This window comes from Sciurus vulgaris (genome assembly GCF_902686455.1).
Source record: "Sciurus vulgaris genome assembly, chromosome: 7".
NCBI lineage: Eukaryota > Metazoa > Chordata > Mammalia > Rodentia > Sciuridae > Sciurus > Sciurus vulgaris.
Genome location: NC_136467.1, coordinates 152,264,704 through 152,279,306, shown reverse-complemented (window position 1 = coordinate 152,279,306; position 14,603 = coordinate 152,264,704). Strand labels below are relative to the sequence as shown.

The window sequence follows — 14,603 nt, the reverse complement described above, 5'->3', positions numbered from 1 at the left end:
GAAGGAAGGCCCTGCTGGAAGGTTCCTGCCATGACTTGACTTGGGCCTGGCTCGTCTGGCAGGACTCCAGAAACCAATTGCCCTGAATTGAAACTGTCAGAAGAAAATAAAATGGGCTAAATTTACGATCACCTGTATCCACAGACATCCACACATAGAGGTGCATTGTTAACTAAGGCACCGCCCGAAATGCAGCAGTCGGGTTCCACAGCCCCCTGGGAAATACCGTTTGGTGATGTGAGGGGTTTTTCTTCTTCTTCTTTTTTTTTAACATTTAAGCAGGAAAACAACACATGCAGGAAACCATAAAACCCTTCAAGTTAACTGTAGCCAACGGTCAATCTCATTAGGAGAGAATGCTTACACCGTGGCCCTCCAGCAGGCCCTGCGCACTCCCCGGAACAACTTCCAGTTTTCACACTTGCTGGAAGCTGTCAACAAAGCAGAAGTTCCACTCTATATTTATACCCTTTCTCTTCTCCTCTGCTGTCTAAATTCAGTCCCTGTGCTCCTCTGTTAGCACACATTTGAAGGGGAGTGTACACACACACACACACACACATTAACCCAATTAATTAATAAAACTTATACATGCAGCCAGGATGGTAGGAAAACACCCTTGGGAAAGTGGTGGGGGTCACAGGTTGAGGGAAGCCAGGGTGGGACACTACCGATCCTCCGGGGGGCTGAGCCTTGGGGAAGTTCATTTCTCCTTTACTCAAATGGAGAGGACATCTATTTTAAGGCATCACTTCTGAGCTGACTTGTGCGCCCAGGAAACAGGGTTCCAGTGCCACCTCCACCCTGCTGGGGAAGGAACCCAGGGCTCTGAGCGTGCTAGGCAAGTGCTCTATCATGGAGCAACACCTCCCTTCTGACTTTGTGACCTCAGACCAGTCACTGAATCATTCTCAACTCACTGCTCCTTGTTAAAAAAAAAAAAAAAAAAAAAAAAAAGTGTGGGGGGATAACCCCTCATCTGCATATTTCTTAAGAGAATTTGCTAAAATGCCACGGGAACAGTCATTTCCAAACTTTTGTGAGTACTGGAAATACATGGGTAGCCTATTAGGTTCCTATCTCCACAGTCTGACTGGGGCCTGGTAATCTGAAAATCTCTACCCTTAAAAAGAATCCCTCAATAATTCTCATGCTGGGGAATTCGTGTACCAGACTGGGAAACATGGACTCAGGGTCTATTGCTAAGACCGTAGTGTCTTCCATGTGGCTGGCAGGGTGCGAGGCTTATACAGGCATGACCTTCTCCAATAGCCATGAGGTAAGGAACCTGGATGAGGTCTTTGCTGAGCACGGACAGCAGCCGGGCACTACCCCTGTGGAACTCCATCCTCACAATCTTTACACCTGAGGTAGCAAATGAGTTCAGATCCTGAGGTTCCAAGAGGCTGACCCAAGTCCTCTTCCTAGGAGCTCAGGGCCAGTGTGTGAGTTCCACCAAGTCCAGGGCTCCCCTTTCCACTTCCCACAGACAGCCTAAGATGCAAATGCATTTTGGCTGCTCTGAGGGCCCCATGGAAACAATGCAAATGTTAAGCCAACAACTAAGAATCAAACTCTTGATATGTAAAAAGAACTAAGGAAAGAAAACTTGGGGATACAACACAGATTCCAGGCTTAGTTCCTGTCCGCCAAGAATTCCAGTCTAATGGGAGGGTCTGGTTTGGTTATCCTGGAGCTCTGGAGACCTGAAGAGGTGGACGAAAATGATTCTGTGCAAGGCCATGACCAGCCAGCCACATTTGAATCCTGAACTTTATTCTAGGCAAAGAAGCAACGAGGTAGACCTTTGGCCCGTGGAGATGCCCCTGCCCACTGCAGCTTTCTGACAGCTAGAGTGAAAAATCTAGAAATGTGTGTGGAGGTATTTTCAAGGCTGAATCAGAGGGGCAGGGGTAAATGTGAATGAACAGGGCTAGAGAGGGATTTTGTAAGACTCAGGGTGGGGGTGGGAGGAGAACAAAGCAAAACACCAGAGAGAAGAAGAAAGTACACCAACCTTCCACCCTGACAAATCCAAATACGGGAGGGATTTGCATTCCTGGAATTCATCATTTTTCTGGACATAAGCATCTTTCAAATACTTCCTTGGAGACCCTAAATTGTTTAAAATTTATGATTAATGCTGGTTATTCCATGAAACTAACACTGCTCAATAAACCAGTCACAAAACTGGAAAAAAAATAAAATTTATGATTAAGCATTCTGATCATGGTATGTATCAAATCATGTTTGCAAATTCCTGTGTATCCTGCAACACAGGACATACTTGTTCAACGGTGGTGTCCACTCCACTTTCTCCAGAGTCCCTTAGTGTCCCCAGTGCCCCCAGCAGTGTCAGCAAAGATCCAGATGGCCTTTCCCGGCACTTGGCCCACCAGCCACAGCATCAGCTGGCACCTGCCCATTTGTTTCCTGGTACCTAAAGGGTTTTAGCTAGGTATTGATAAAACTGACTTAAGCAAGTATCACTGATTTACATTTCTGATGGAACCCAGGGCCAGAAGCAGCGTCTTTTAAGAAAAATTGCTTGATATTCTTAAAAGAAAATCTGAAACCTACTTTTTCCTATCGATCCAAATTATCTGGAATAAAAAGGCACACTAAACTGTTGGGTTTCTTAGGTTTGCTTTGCCTTGAGCCACCTGCCATGTATCATTTTTAAATGAAAATTGATTCAGAAGAAAAAGTCCAAAAATATTTACATGTATTCTACTACTTGCTAGGAAGGGCATAATATACACCACTTTTAAAAAATAAAAGCTTAAATATCTATCAAAATCTCTTACAATTTTTTTCAAAAAATTTATAAATTTTTTTTTTCAGTGCTAGGGATCAATTCCAGGGCATGTTGCATTCTAGGCAAACCCTCTACCACTGAGCTACATCCCCAGTCCCAAAGTTCTTACAGAAAATATTTTAAACATCTGCTCTTACAGAAAATCAAGGGAAAATAAATAGTTCTAGCAGGAGAACCCTACAAAATAAAAATAGCCTTGACATGCATCATTTAAAAACAGGCATCACACAGGCCTCATTTACGACAAGGTTTAGATGCGTTGGATTTGAAGGAAAAGAAAATACAGCTGATCACAGGCTCATCCCGGCAAGGATGTATTGAACTTCAGCATTGTTTTGCAGATGGGTCCTTTCTCCTTTCCCCAAAGACCGCTGAAGAAACTTAAGATGCTGTGCTGTTTCAAGATCTTTTTTAAAAAAATAAGATATTCTAACTGCAGAACACACTTGTAATTAAAAATTCATTAACAGCACATATGAAAAATTTGGAAATTAGTAGCTATCTTTAAGAGATGAATCATATTAAAGCAATCATTATACATATTATTTTGGAGAGGGGGAAGCTATTGCTTTTTACTGAACAAAAATGCTTGTTTTGGCCTAGCCTCCAAGAATCTCTTCTTCTAGCTGTACATTCCAGGACGAAGGCCACTCCCTTACCTAGGAGCAATCCAGACTAGGGGATTAGTCCCCAACACATCTGCTCATTAACCCTTCCTCTCCAGTGCTGAATGACTGAGACACAAAACTTTACACATTTTTACTTAATAGGCATTAGGAAGTGAAGATGGCTTTTGTTACAGCTAGTGGAAATTGGTGACGCCCCCCAAAAATAAACAGGGAATAATGCTACTTAACTTGCATGTCCTAAACCAAACAGTAATGTGCCAAGTAAATCCAAGGTACTCTGTCTCCTTAGCATACAGGCCTCAATAATAGTGTTCACAGAGAACAAAACCGAAGTGCTGTTCAGACCGAGTGGGCCAGCAAGGCACCCTGATGTGCCATTTCTTATGGTATTACCCATGCTGGGCAGAGCACAAGATGGGGATCTGGGCCCACGTTCACCTTCCTGTCACTAAAGACATATACACCTTGTGTATTTCCTAAATGGCAAAGGTTTTCTCCACCATCTACTAATAATTTACCAGGCTCATTTGTTCTTCCTCTGTGGGTAACAAACCCTAGCTACTGCGGGATGGTTAAGTACTGGCAAGGTAAGGAGAAAGCAGCTTCAAAAGCGTTAAGACTTAAGAAAGAAAGAAAAAAAAAAAAAAAAAAAAAAAAAAAAAAACCAGCCAGTGATCAGTGAAGAATTCCACCCACCACGCCCCTCCCCCCCTTTCGAATTTCAAGACAAAGGGTGTGCGCACTTAAATGTAGTAAACTCAGAAAATTCCTAGAAAGCCTGTGGAGTTGACACATATTAAGCTGACGCCATCGCTTTGGGGTCAAGGCCTGCCAAATCTGGCCAAGAGGAACTTAGTACTTGCCAATAAGGTGGCAGGAACAGGCTCTTCCCAGGGCCCACTCCCCCAAAGCCAAGGCAGGTGGAGTGGGTGGTCTAGCCACACCGCAGGGCCCTCCCAATCTCTAGTGCTGGGCAGAAGAATGACAAAAGTCAAGATTTAGGGTTCAGTTCCAGCTGATTTTATTTCCTTCTCAAAAAAAGTTATTTACAGAAGGTATATATCAACAATCTGACAGGCAGTGAACTTGACATGATTAGCTGGCATGATTTTTTTTTCTTTTTTTCTTTCCCCCAAACATTGTTTTCGTGGCCTTGAATTTTAAGACAAATATTCTACACGGCATATTGCACAGGATGGATGGCAAAAAAAAGTTGAAAAACAAAAACCCTTAACGGAACTGCCTTAAAAGGCAGACGTCCTGGTGCCTGTCCTTATTTTAAACATACATACACACAATCTTTTTGCTTATTATAATACAGACTTAAATGTACAAAGATGTTCTCCACTTTTTTCAATCTTAAACACAACAGCTATAAACCGGAACACATATGCTATCATCATGCCATAAGACTAAAACAATTATATTTAGCGACAAGTAGAAAGGATTAAATAGTCAAATACAAGAATGAAAAACGCAGTACATAGTGTCGCGAACTCAAATCGGCATTTAGATAGATCCAGTGGTTTAAACGGCACGTTTTTGCTTATAAAAAAAGTGCAAAAAAGATGTGGTTTACAAGTTAAAGCTACAGGATCCCTTTTTGCTGTAAATGCACCAGTTTTAAAGCCTCTGGACAGAAGAGTATTTCGTTTAAATATCTGTTTTCCTTAAAAGCACAGAATGCTTGGCTAATTCTCCTCCCCATTGTACAAGCCTGGGGTTGAAGGGTGGACACTGGTGGCAGGTTAAGGGATACTGTCACTTTAAGAAGCCTGCAGATTGAAGTGTAAACATGGAGAAATTAGGGGCTGATTTTTTAAACTGTGTGAGATATTAACCAGCCGCCCTATTATAAAATCAGGAAATCCAAACAGCGATTTACACCGATTAACACCCCCTTTATATATTTTTTACAAAAATACACTGAGAAAATAATCAAACGTTTTCATCTCTCTTGTCTTTTTTTGTTTTTTAAAAGTGTCAAAAGTCTACATTTAAATATAAAAAATTAAAAGTTAAAACTCTAGCCCTTCAGTGAAGGAGACGTAAAATGGCGTGGGTAACAACAACTACAAAAAAAAAAAAAAAAAAAAAAAGAAAGAAAAGAAAAGAAAAAATAAAGGAAAAGAAAGAAAAAGGGAAAAAAAGAAGAAAGGAAGAAATAAAGTCAACAGAAAAAGAAGTCAAAGAAAGGAAAGAAAGAAAGGGATAACATAAGAAAAAAATGTTTGGCCAGTATAAATACGTCCACATATAAAATGGCATCTGATTACATTTACAAGGAAAAAAAAAAAAAAAACAACAATAAAAAAAAAAAACACGAGGATGGAGCATCGGTGAGGGAAAAGACACGTCTTCTCATTTACACCTAGAAGGAATAAACACATACACACTGAGAAAAAATTTGGTCCTGAATTGTTTTTTTAAAAGTCCAGCACAGATTTGAGTTGCGTTTGAATCCTTTAAAGAGTTAAGAATGAAAAAAAGCTGGTGATAATTCTGTCGTAGGAATCAAACATAGCGCCATCTATCTGCTTCTTATATTATCCTACACTATTTTAAAAACTGCTCAACAGTCTTATACAGAAATCTTTAAAAGATAGACAGGATAACATGCTATATTAACCCCACCAGTGAAATAATCCAACACCATCACGATTCCGAGTAAGAGAAGAAACCGTTCCCGAAGCCACTCGCCCCGCGCGGCGCCCGCGCGTCAGTCTCCTCCGGCGCCGGCCGCGCCCCGGGCGCTCGCGCTGCGCCCCGGGCACCCGCGCCGCGCCGGACCCGAGGGTCCGCGTCCCCCGCCCCGCCCGCCGCCGCCGCCGCCGCCGCCGCCGCCGCGGCTCCGGGCGCCCCCAGGTCCCTTCCCCGCGCGGCCGCACCGCCGGGCCTGCCTCGCGTCTCCGCCTCCGGCTGCAGGGACAAGGGAAAAAGAAAGCGGGGAGAGAAAAACCCAAAGGGGCAGCCGCCAGCGTGGAGTCCCGGTCCCAGCGCTCCCCTGGACGTCTGCGGGCCGCAGACCTTCGCCCGGCCTTCCTCGCCCGCGGGCGCTGCCGGGGCTGGGGGTGCGCGGCAGGCATGCCCCCTCCTCTCTCGACCAAGAAACCCAGTAAAATAAAAGAAGACCGCGGAGGCGAGGCGAGAGGGCGAGGGTCCTCCAGTCTCCAGCAAACTCCCTCGCTGCCTCCTGGCTGGGGGTGCGCGCCAGTCCGGAAGCTCGCTGCAAGGGGAGGGGGCCTCTTCAAGCAAAGGGGAGGAAACTCGAAGTCGCTTTTTCGCCATCAACAACAACATCAATAACAATAAAGGTCGCCCTGTCTACCTCGCCTCCTGCGCGTCCCTCCCGCGGGGCCCCGGCGCCCCGGCCGGGAGGTGGGGATGCGGCGCGGGTCCAAACGCCCCCGCGCTCCTCTCCAAGCCAGCGCTGCTCACTTTTTTCTTTTTCTTCTTCTTCTTCTTCTTTTTTTTTTTTTTCCTTTTCTCTTTCAACTCTTCATCTGTTCCTTTTTTTCTATTTTTTCTTTTTTCTATTTTTTCTTTTGTTTTCTTTTTTCTTTCTTTCCTCTCTGTCTTCCCCGTCCCTTCTTCTCCCCGCCCGCACCCTTCAGTAGGTGAAGACCAGGTTGGAGATGCTGGACTCCAGCCAGTCTCCCGAGATCATCTCGCTCACCTCGGGCGTGCAGTAGTCCGGGAACTCGAAGTGCGAGCCGGAGCCGGGCTCAAAGTTGAAGTCCAGGTCCCGGTCCAGCGCCGACGACGAGCTGAAGCTGCCCAGGGACATGCTCTCAAAGTTTGAGCTGGGGTTCAGGTCGAGCAGGTCGTCCTCAAACTCGTCGTCGGAGGACGAGCCCGAGGAAGAGGAAGAGGAGTGGGATGAGGTGGAGGACGCGTGCGAGGGCGCGCTGGACGGGGCGGGCGAGGCGGCGCGCAGGCTGGCGTAGCCGCGGTGGTCCGCAGGCGAGCGGCCGGCGGCCGGCGACGAGGCGGCGCTGCTGCGGCCGCTCAGGCTCGGCGCGTCGGGAGAGCAGCCCGCGCCCCCATCCTCGTACAGGCCCAGGGGGTCGCTCGGGTCGGCGCCCGCGCCCAGGCCGCCCACGGGCGACGCCGACGCGCCCAGGCCGCCGAACAGGTAGACGCGCTTCACCTTCTTCTCGGCCAGGTGCTTGCCTGGGGCCGCGAGTGCGGTGGAGGCCGAGGCCGCGGCGGAGGCCGAGGCCGCCGCGCTGGGAGTCCGCGCCTTGTACAGCGCATGGTGGTCGGCGGCCGCCGCGGCGCCCAGGGGCAGCAGGGCGGCGCCCGACTGCTCGGCGGCGAAGGAGGCGGCCGCAGCTTTCCCGCCGCCGCCGCCGCCCGCCAGGACCAGCTTGGCGTGCGGCTTGCTGACCCCGCCGCCCGCGCCGCCCGCCACCTTGGAGCCGCAGCTCTTCTTCTGCGCGGGTTTGGAGTTGGCGCCGCCGCCGCTCGCGCCGCCGCCTCCCCCCGCGTTGCTGCTCCCGCCGCCGCCGCCGCCCCCGTGGCCGCCCCCGCCGCTGCCACCGACCTTGTCTCCCTTCTCCCCGGGCTTGGAGGCGGCGGCGGCCGAGGAGCCGGAGTTGGCGTTGCCGGACTTCACCTTCTTCCTGGGCCGGTACTTGTAGTCGGGGTAGTCAGCCATGTGCTTGAGGCGCAGCCGCTCCGCCTCCCGAATGAAAGGGATCTTGTCGCTGTCTTTGAGCAGCTTCCAGCGTTTGCCCAGCCGCTTGGAGATCTCGGCGTTGTGCATGTCGGGCGACTGCTCCATGATCTTGCGCCGCTCGATCTGCGACCACACCATGAAGGCATTCATGGGCCGCTTGATGTGCCCGCTCGGCGTCTTGCACCAGCTCGGGTCGTCGGCCTTGCCGCCCGTGGAGGCGGTGGAGCCGGGCGTGGGGGAGGAGGCGATGCCCAGCTCGAGGCCGGCGCCCGAGTCCGAGCTCTCGCCGGCCAGCAGCGCTTCCGTGTTCTCGGCGTTGTTGGTTTGCTGCACCATGGCCCCGGCTCGGCGGGCGCCCACGCGCGCTCACACCCTCGCGGCGGCCGCGGCGCGATCGCCGGGCCCTCCCGGCTCCCCGGGCCAAGCACACGCCGAGCAGGAGGACGCGCGCGGCGGCCGGGCGGGCCCCTCAACTCCTTGCCGAGGCGGAGGTGGGCGAAGAGAGAAAAGTCCCCAAAAGATGCGGGAAAGGAGTACTCGGCCGCTCGCAGAGGAGTTATAGTTCCCAGACTGGAGAGCCTCTCTCCGCCGCGCTCTCTGTGTCTCACCGCGCTGCAGTTTGCTCGGTGGGTCGGCTCTGGGTCTGGAGACCGTGCTGAGGTGGAGAGGAGTTTCTTGAATGCTGGTGCTGAGGCTTCTTCCAATGCAAGTTTCTAGCCGCCTCCCAGGCAAGTCTTTTTCTTCTTCTTCTTTCTTTCCCCTGAAGCAGTTGATTCCAGTTCACGAGCGCACTCGGTAGCTCAGGAAAGCGACATAGTCTCTATCACTCAGTCCCTTTCCTACAATGCAAAGCAAAAACGACTCTGGCTCCGGGACTCTCTGTGGGCGGAATCGGCACTAAGGAGTTTGTGCAATTATTTTGTTGCAAGGTAGGAAGCCAAAAAGCCTGCATGCAACAGACTGGCATGAATAAATGTATGTTTCCCCCTCCCTTCTGCAAGAAGGGAGCTGGTAATGGCAGAGTTCCTCCGGTGCAGACTCTTAAAGAGCGTGCAAGAGCTAGAGACCCACGAAACAGGCCTCTTCCCTGCACACACAGTTTCTCTTGCTGCAGCTTAGAGCAGACCCCAATTCCGCCTCGCGCTTCTTTATCCTTTCACAGACTTGGCCTCCGCCAATCAGCCGCTGTAACTAACGCTTCCTCGTGCCAAGCCCCTCCCCCGGGCTTCCCATTGGCTTGGAACCCGATGCAATAATAATCTCCGCGTGCAATGAGAAGCTCCAAATCTGACCTCATTCCAATTTACAGAGCAAACTTTTTAAAAGGGCTAGAAGTACAGCTGAGATTTCTGCTGCCTCTTTTTTCGTTTTGCGCTCTCTCTCTCTCTCTCTCTCTCTCTCTCTCTCTCTCTCTCTCTCTCTCTCTCTCTCTCTCTCTCTCTCGCTGTGTGTGAAGAGGATGTTAATGCATGAAATTATTAAGGGGAGAGACGGAAATGTATTCTAACCATTATGTTAGATAACAAGGGGCTTGGAAAGGGGGGTAAGGGTGAAATACTGTAAATGGAAGCTTTCTGCTTAAAAGCCGAGTGATTATTTTTATTAGTTCTTTTCAGCATTGGAATAAAGAGTCAGACTCCAGTGCAAAATCTGTTCCTGGGCTCCTTCTTAAAGCCCAAGATGTGAGGGGGGAGGGAAAGCCACAACAATAAATCAGTGGATATTGAAAACCATTAAGAAAGCGGTACCTAGACACCTGTCATCACAATTATTTTAACAACTTTAGGTACAGCACAGATGCTGATGTATTGTGTAAATCCCTTCAGAACAGTTTCTGTGCTGTTTGTGGAAGGCAGAGAAGATGACTTTTTGCAGTAATTGCTTACTCTTAACCAAACAGGGGTTAACGATGGTTATTTACAATGATTTAAACTCCCCTGTAAATCCTGTGGAGCCCAAACAGGCGCTTTCCCTTGAAACACATTAGGTAGTGTTCCATAATTACCTCGATGGGAGACTTTCCATAGAGTTTTGTATAGGATGATAATGGTGAGGACAGGGTGGAAATTGACTTTACTTTCTAAATATTTGTTTTCCACCTTTTCCAAAGGAAAGATTGGTTCACTTTCTATTCCCCTCTTCCCCACAAAGTCCTCCTCCAACTCTTGCTCATATATTTTCCTGTGTGTGTGTTACTTGGGTTAAGAGAGATTGCAGCAGGAGGTGGTGACTGGCAGCAGAAGAGAGCAGAGCCTCTGAATTCATGTGAGGCCTGGCTGCCAATCTTTCTTACTGGGTTTGTCACCGGGGGTCTGGGACTGTCTCAGCTGAGTCATCTGTGTTATCAGAACACCGAAGCTCCTCTGTAGATTGCTGTGAGTGTTCAGTGAGTTTGGGGCTGTAGGGGACTGTATGTAAGCCCTCTGCAGATGCTAGTACCCTTTTCTTGGTCCCTCACACACTGGGTCTAGCAAACAGCAGCTTGTTGTTCCGGAGGCTGAAACGGGACAGGATGATCACTGATGTGGGAATTTCATCACGGATCACAGATGTTGACCACACAGGACAACATGGTCAGCATCCTCATGATGAGGATGTTCCAAGATGACAATCCCAAGAAAGGAACTTCATGAAGAATATCGAAGCATGTGGCAATGAAACAGTGCCTAGGTGTTCAGAATACATGTGCATTTGGCCACACAAATCATGATCTGAAATTTCAAGTTTTAGTAAAAACTGGCCTTCCATAACACTGTAATAGTATGCTGATTTTCTTCAGGTCAATGGTAGGTGGTTAGCTTTGCATTCAGGTCAAGCTAGGGCTGGATAGTATATTTCCATGTTTTCTTGTCAAATCTTTAAAGTATGTGGGCTGGCAAGAGGCCCAGGTTGTCAGGTTTAGAATTTTACTGGAAAAAATACTGTAGAGAGCTGATTGGCTCTCTAAGGATCAACCACAAGCAAGAATGTTTTAGTGGGTAAAAGCAAATAATTTTTGGCCATTAGCTACCCCAGGTATATACTACTACTTTTTTTTTTTTTTTCCTAGAAGAGGGAATCTTAAAACAAAAAATCCCAAAAACTAAAAACACGAAGACATCTTTTTTGCACAGCAAATTTAGTACGTCCTCCTACTAAATTTTTGTCCTTATTTTTTTTCTGCTATGCACAGAAACATACCTGTAAATGTTATGAATCTGATATAAAAATGATCCTAAGAAGTCAGTTATTTATGAGGTCAATGTTTTCATTAGAATAAAAGAAAATAAATATATTTATTTTGGGATTTGTACTAAAGAATGGTTGGAGGGTGTAGCTAGTTTGATAATTCAGTTGAACTAAGTTTCAACGTAATTCATTATATTTCTAATCACATTCACACTTCACCATTGAATATGATGGAGAAAAAAATGAAAGTTAATCAAAACGGTCATAGTAATTATGTTCATGTTTAAAGGACAGGTTTTTTTTTTTTTAAAGAGAGTATTAAAAAGTAGTCACTGGTCTAATTCTGTGGTTAGATGTATTTTCTGTATTTTAACACATCGAGTAGATTTCAAGACACACCTTTATTTTATATACCACTAAGGAAGAAAAACCACCAATGGAAAAACGGTTTCCATCCCTCTACATGGATGCCTCCCTGGTGAAATGAAAAGATTTCTCTTAAAATTAGTGAAATGTGGAATTAATAACTTCCATTGACTTTACTAGGTGATTTTACCTGTACAGAGACGAGTGCTTAGACTTCTGAAGTAGGTCTGTTCTTAGATGTTAGATCTCGTGGAATGTTAAGAAAACATGTGACAAAGGGCCTCTTATTAAAGTCATCCTTCAACGGGGTAAAGCACGTGCACATGGGAATGTATGAGGCTTCTGAAAACCAAACAATGAGAAAAGATTTCTGTGTTCTCATTACCTAACTTCATATGTTTTGTAATCAGTTCTCCATTACTGACATTTTTTTTCCCCAAATACCAGCTCAGCTCTTCAGTGGCCCCTACTTGATCAGTACTCAGTGTTCCCTCTGCTGGTTTTGCAGTACATGAAGTAATTCTTAATGCTACTCTTAGCTGTATTAACAAAAAGCCAAGATAATTTTGCAAAAAAAAAATGAAAATAAATAATCCTGCTTTAGAATAAGGAACTAATTGTCTTTCCTGGCAATGATGTTAGACATTTCAAATTTCGAATGAAGGTAAAATAGATAATAAATCATTCCATTAAATAATGGAATCCATTTGAGATGTAAGTGTAACATCTGCTAATGCAGTTCTTCTGTCACACACCTGCACAACATAAAATGGTAGGGGGTATGGATGAAAATAAGATTCTGTCCCACCCCTTAATATATTCCTATAGAACTGAGGGAAGGAAAACCTGACTGGAGATTCGTTGAACAAATCGCTTGGATTTGCACTGATTTGCACGATTTTTGGCTTGCCTTGGATGTAGAAACTGTGATTGTAAGAGCTGGTCTGACCTGACAGGCATTCAGTTCAAATAAAACAAAGAGTGGGAAAAACCCTATTGTCCTTACTTTAGTTGACAGGGAAGAAGCCCTGGGAAACATGATGTCAGTGGCCTTTGTCCCCTGAAAGGCCCCAGGCTTTTTGTTTCAGTTCATGGAAAAAGACCCTCCATCCAAGGCTGATTTACTCCTCAGTCAAGGAGACAAACGTAACTTGCACCTCATGTGTCTGGGCTGATAAGGTTGTTTTGGAACTGGACTAGGGGAAGGGGATTGTACTGAAAAATAATATACATAAGCAATTCTTATTTGCAAGGTATCAAAACATAATTCTGGGATAAATTAAATCTGATTTACTTTTACTCTGAGAATACACTGAGACAAGAACCCCATATTTCTGATCATTCTTTCCACTTTCTCCTCCCTCATAACCACTCACTAGCCATAGTAGACGCAAGCAAGCTCTGCACACCATGCCAATCAATGGCAACTCGTTACTCCTTTTCTCTCAATTTTCTCATGAGAACAAGCAGAAAACGAGTGTTGGCCACGTAGATTCGACGCAGAAATACAGCTTCTGCTCGCTCTCCGGGGGTAGGGCCGCGGCACACCCACACAGAGCGTGGGGTGCTCTGCAGCCAGCCGCCTTCCATTCTGGGGAGAGCGGCCGCCAGGTGGCAGCGCTGAGCCTCCCTGCGCGGGCGAGGAGATGCTGGGAAACGTGGGGACGGTCAGATTTCTTTCTTCTCCCTCTTCCTCCTCTCCCGAACTGCTACACCCTCCAGCACTTTACCTTCTTTAGGTAGCGGTTGAAACGCTCAGCGGCTAATAAGGCGTGTTGGTAAATTCTGATCTTTCCCCCCATAAATCAAAGCTCAGGGCCACCAACTGCCGCCTCCTGTTCACTTGTCAGAAGGTCCCAGTGACTGGGGAAACCAAGCTCGCATGCCCTTCGGATCTAGCAGCCCAAGCCCGGAGGCTATCGGCCCCCGCGCCCGCACAGTCCTGCGGAGTCGGGGATGGCTCAGAAGGCAGTTTCTCCGACAGCGGCCCCGCCTGGGGAGAGCGGCTGCAGAGAAACCGCGCGCACCGCTTCGGGGCTCCCGAAGGCCACCCCTTCTCCTACAAGAAATGGCTCCCCTGCACCAGAGCCTCTCCGAGCACAGCCACGCGGCGCGCATCACGGCTCTCCTCCTCCCGGAGCTCGCGCGCCTGAGCCTCGCCTTTCGATCGCAGTTACAGGGAGGAAACAAACTGGAATGGACTCAGGCTGTGCTTTTTGGAGGAAGGTCTGTCCTACTGTGAACATGTTCGGGCGATCCTGTCGGCAGCATTTTATCACCAGTCGTCCGTGTAGGTTTTACGGCCGGGGAATGAGCCGGGGCCACGCGCGCGCGCGCGCACATCCACCGGGGAGAAGGCGCGCCGCGCCCCTGCGCGCGCCCAGCCTCCTTTGAAGTTGCGCGGGCCGTGGCTGGCGCTCGAGGCGGGGCGGGTGGGGGTGTCCTTTCCCCAGCGTTTGGCTCCTCCTCCCGCACGGCCAGAGCCAGCTTGGCCCCCGACGACGATGCCCAGTTCCGCCACTGACCGGAACTGGCGCCGCTTGGACCCCGCCCTCTCGGGTCACTCCGACTCCCCCGTGGTGTGAACGTTGCGTGGACGCCGTAGCGCGCGCGCGCTGGGACCCACACTTCGGCGAGCACCGGATCTTTGCCCGCGGGCTGGACACCCCTCCCCGGTCCCTGCAGGCGGAGGCCCCGTTTAGCGCGCAGCAGCTGGGTCTCTCTTCTGGAGGGCAGAGCGCGGGGGCCGGGAGGGGGGGTGTGCGACGCGCGGCGGGAGGGAAAAGGCGCTGAGCGCAGGGAGGTTGACAATTTGGTTGCACCCGAATCCTCAAACGTCCCTTCCTCGGGGACCGCAGATAAGCGAACGTGCCTTGGTGCCCCCACTCGCGCGGAGAAGGCAGAAAGGCTGCGGTGTGCGGAGGCGCCCCAGGGTGCCAGG

General features: G+C 48.6%; 1 protein-coding gene across 1 annotated transcript; it reads right to left on the bottom strand.

Moving 5' to 3' along the window:
- Positions 1–4,444: 4,444 nt before the first annotated feature.
- Positions 4,445–8,750, bottom strand: SOX4 (SRY-box transcription factor 4). Its single transcript, XM_079146693.1, has one exon. It carries the CDS (start codon positions 8,462–8,464, stop codon positions 7,058–7,060), a length of 1,407 nt encoding a protein of 468 aa, XP_079002819.1. The 5' UTR covers positions 8,465–8,750; the 3' UTR covers positions 4,445–7,057.
- Between the last annotated feature and the right edge of the window lie 5,853 nt (positions 8,751–14,603).

Excerpts from the sequence above, each read along its gene's own strand:
- SOX4 (XM_079146693.1), bottom strand. The coding sequence starts at position 8,464 with ATGGTGCAGCAAACCAACAACGCCGAGAACACGGAAGCGCTGCTGGCC.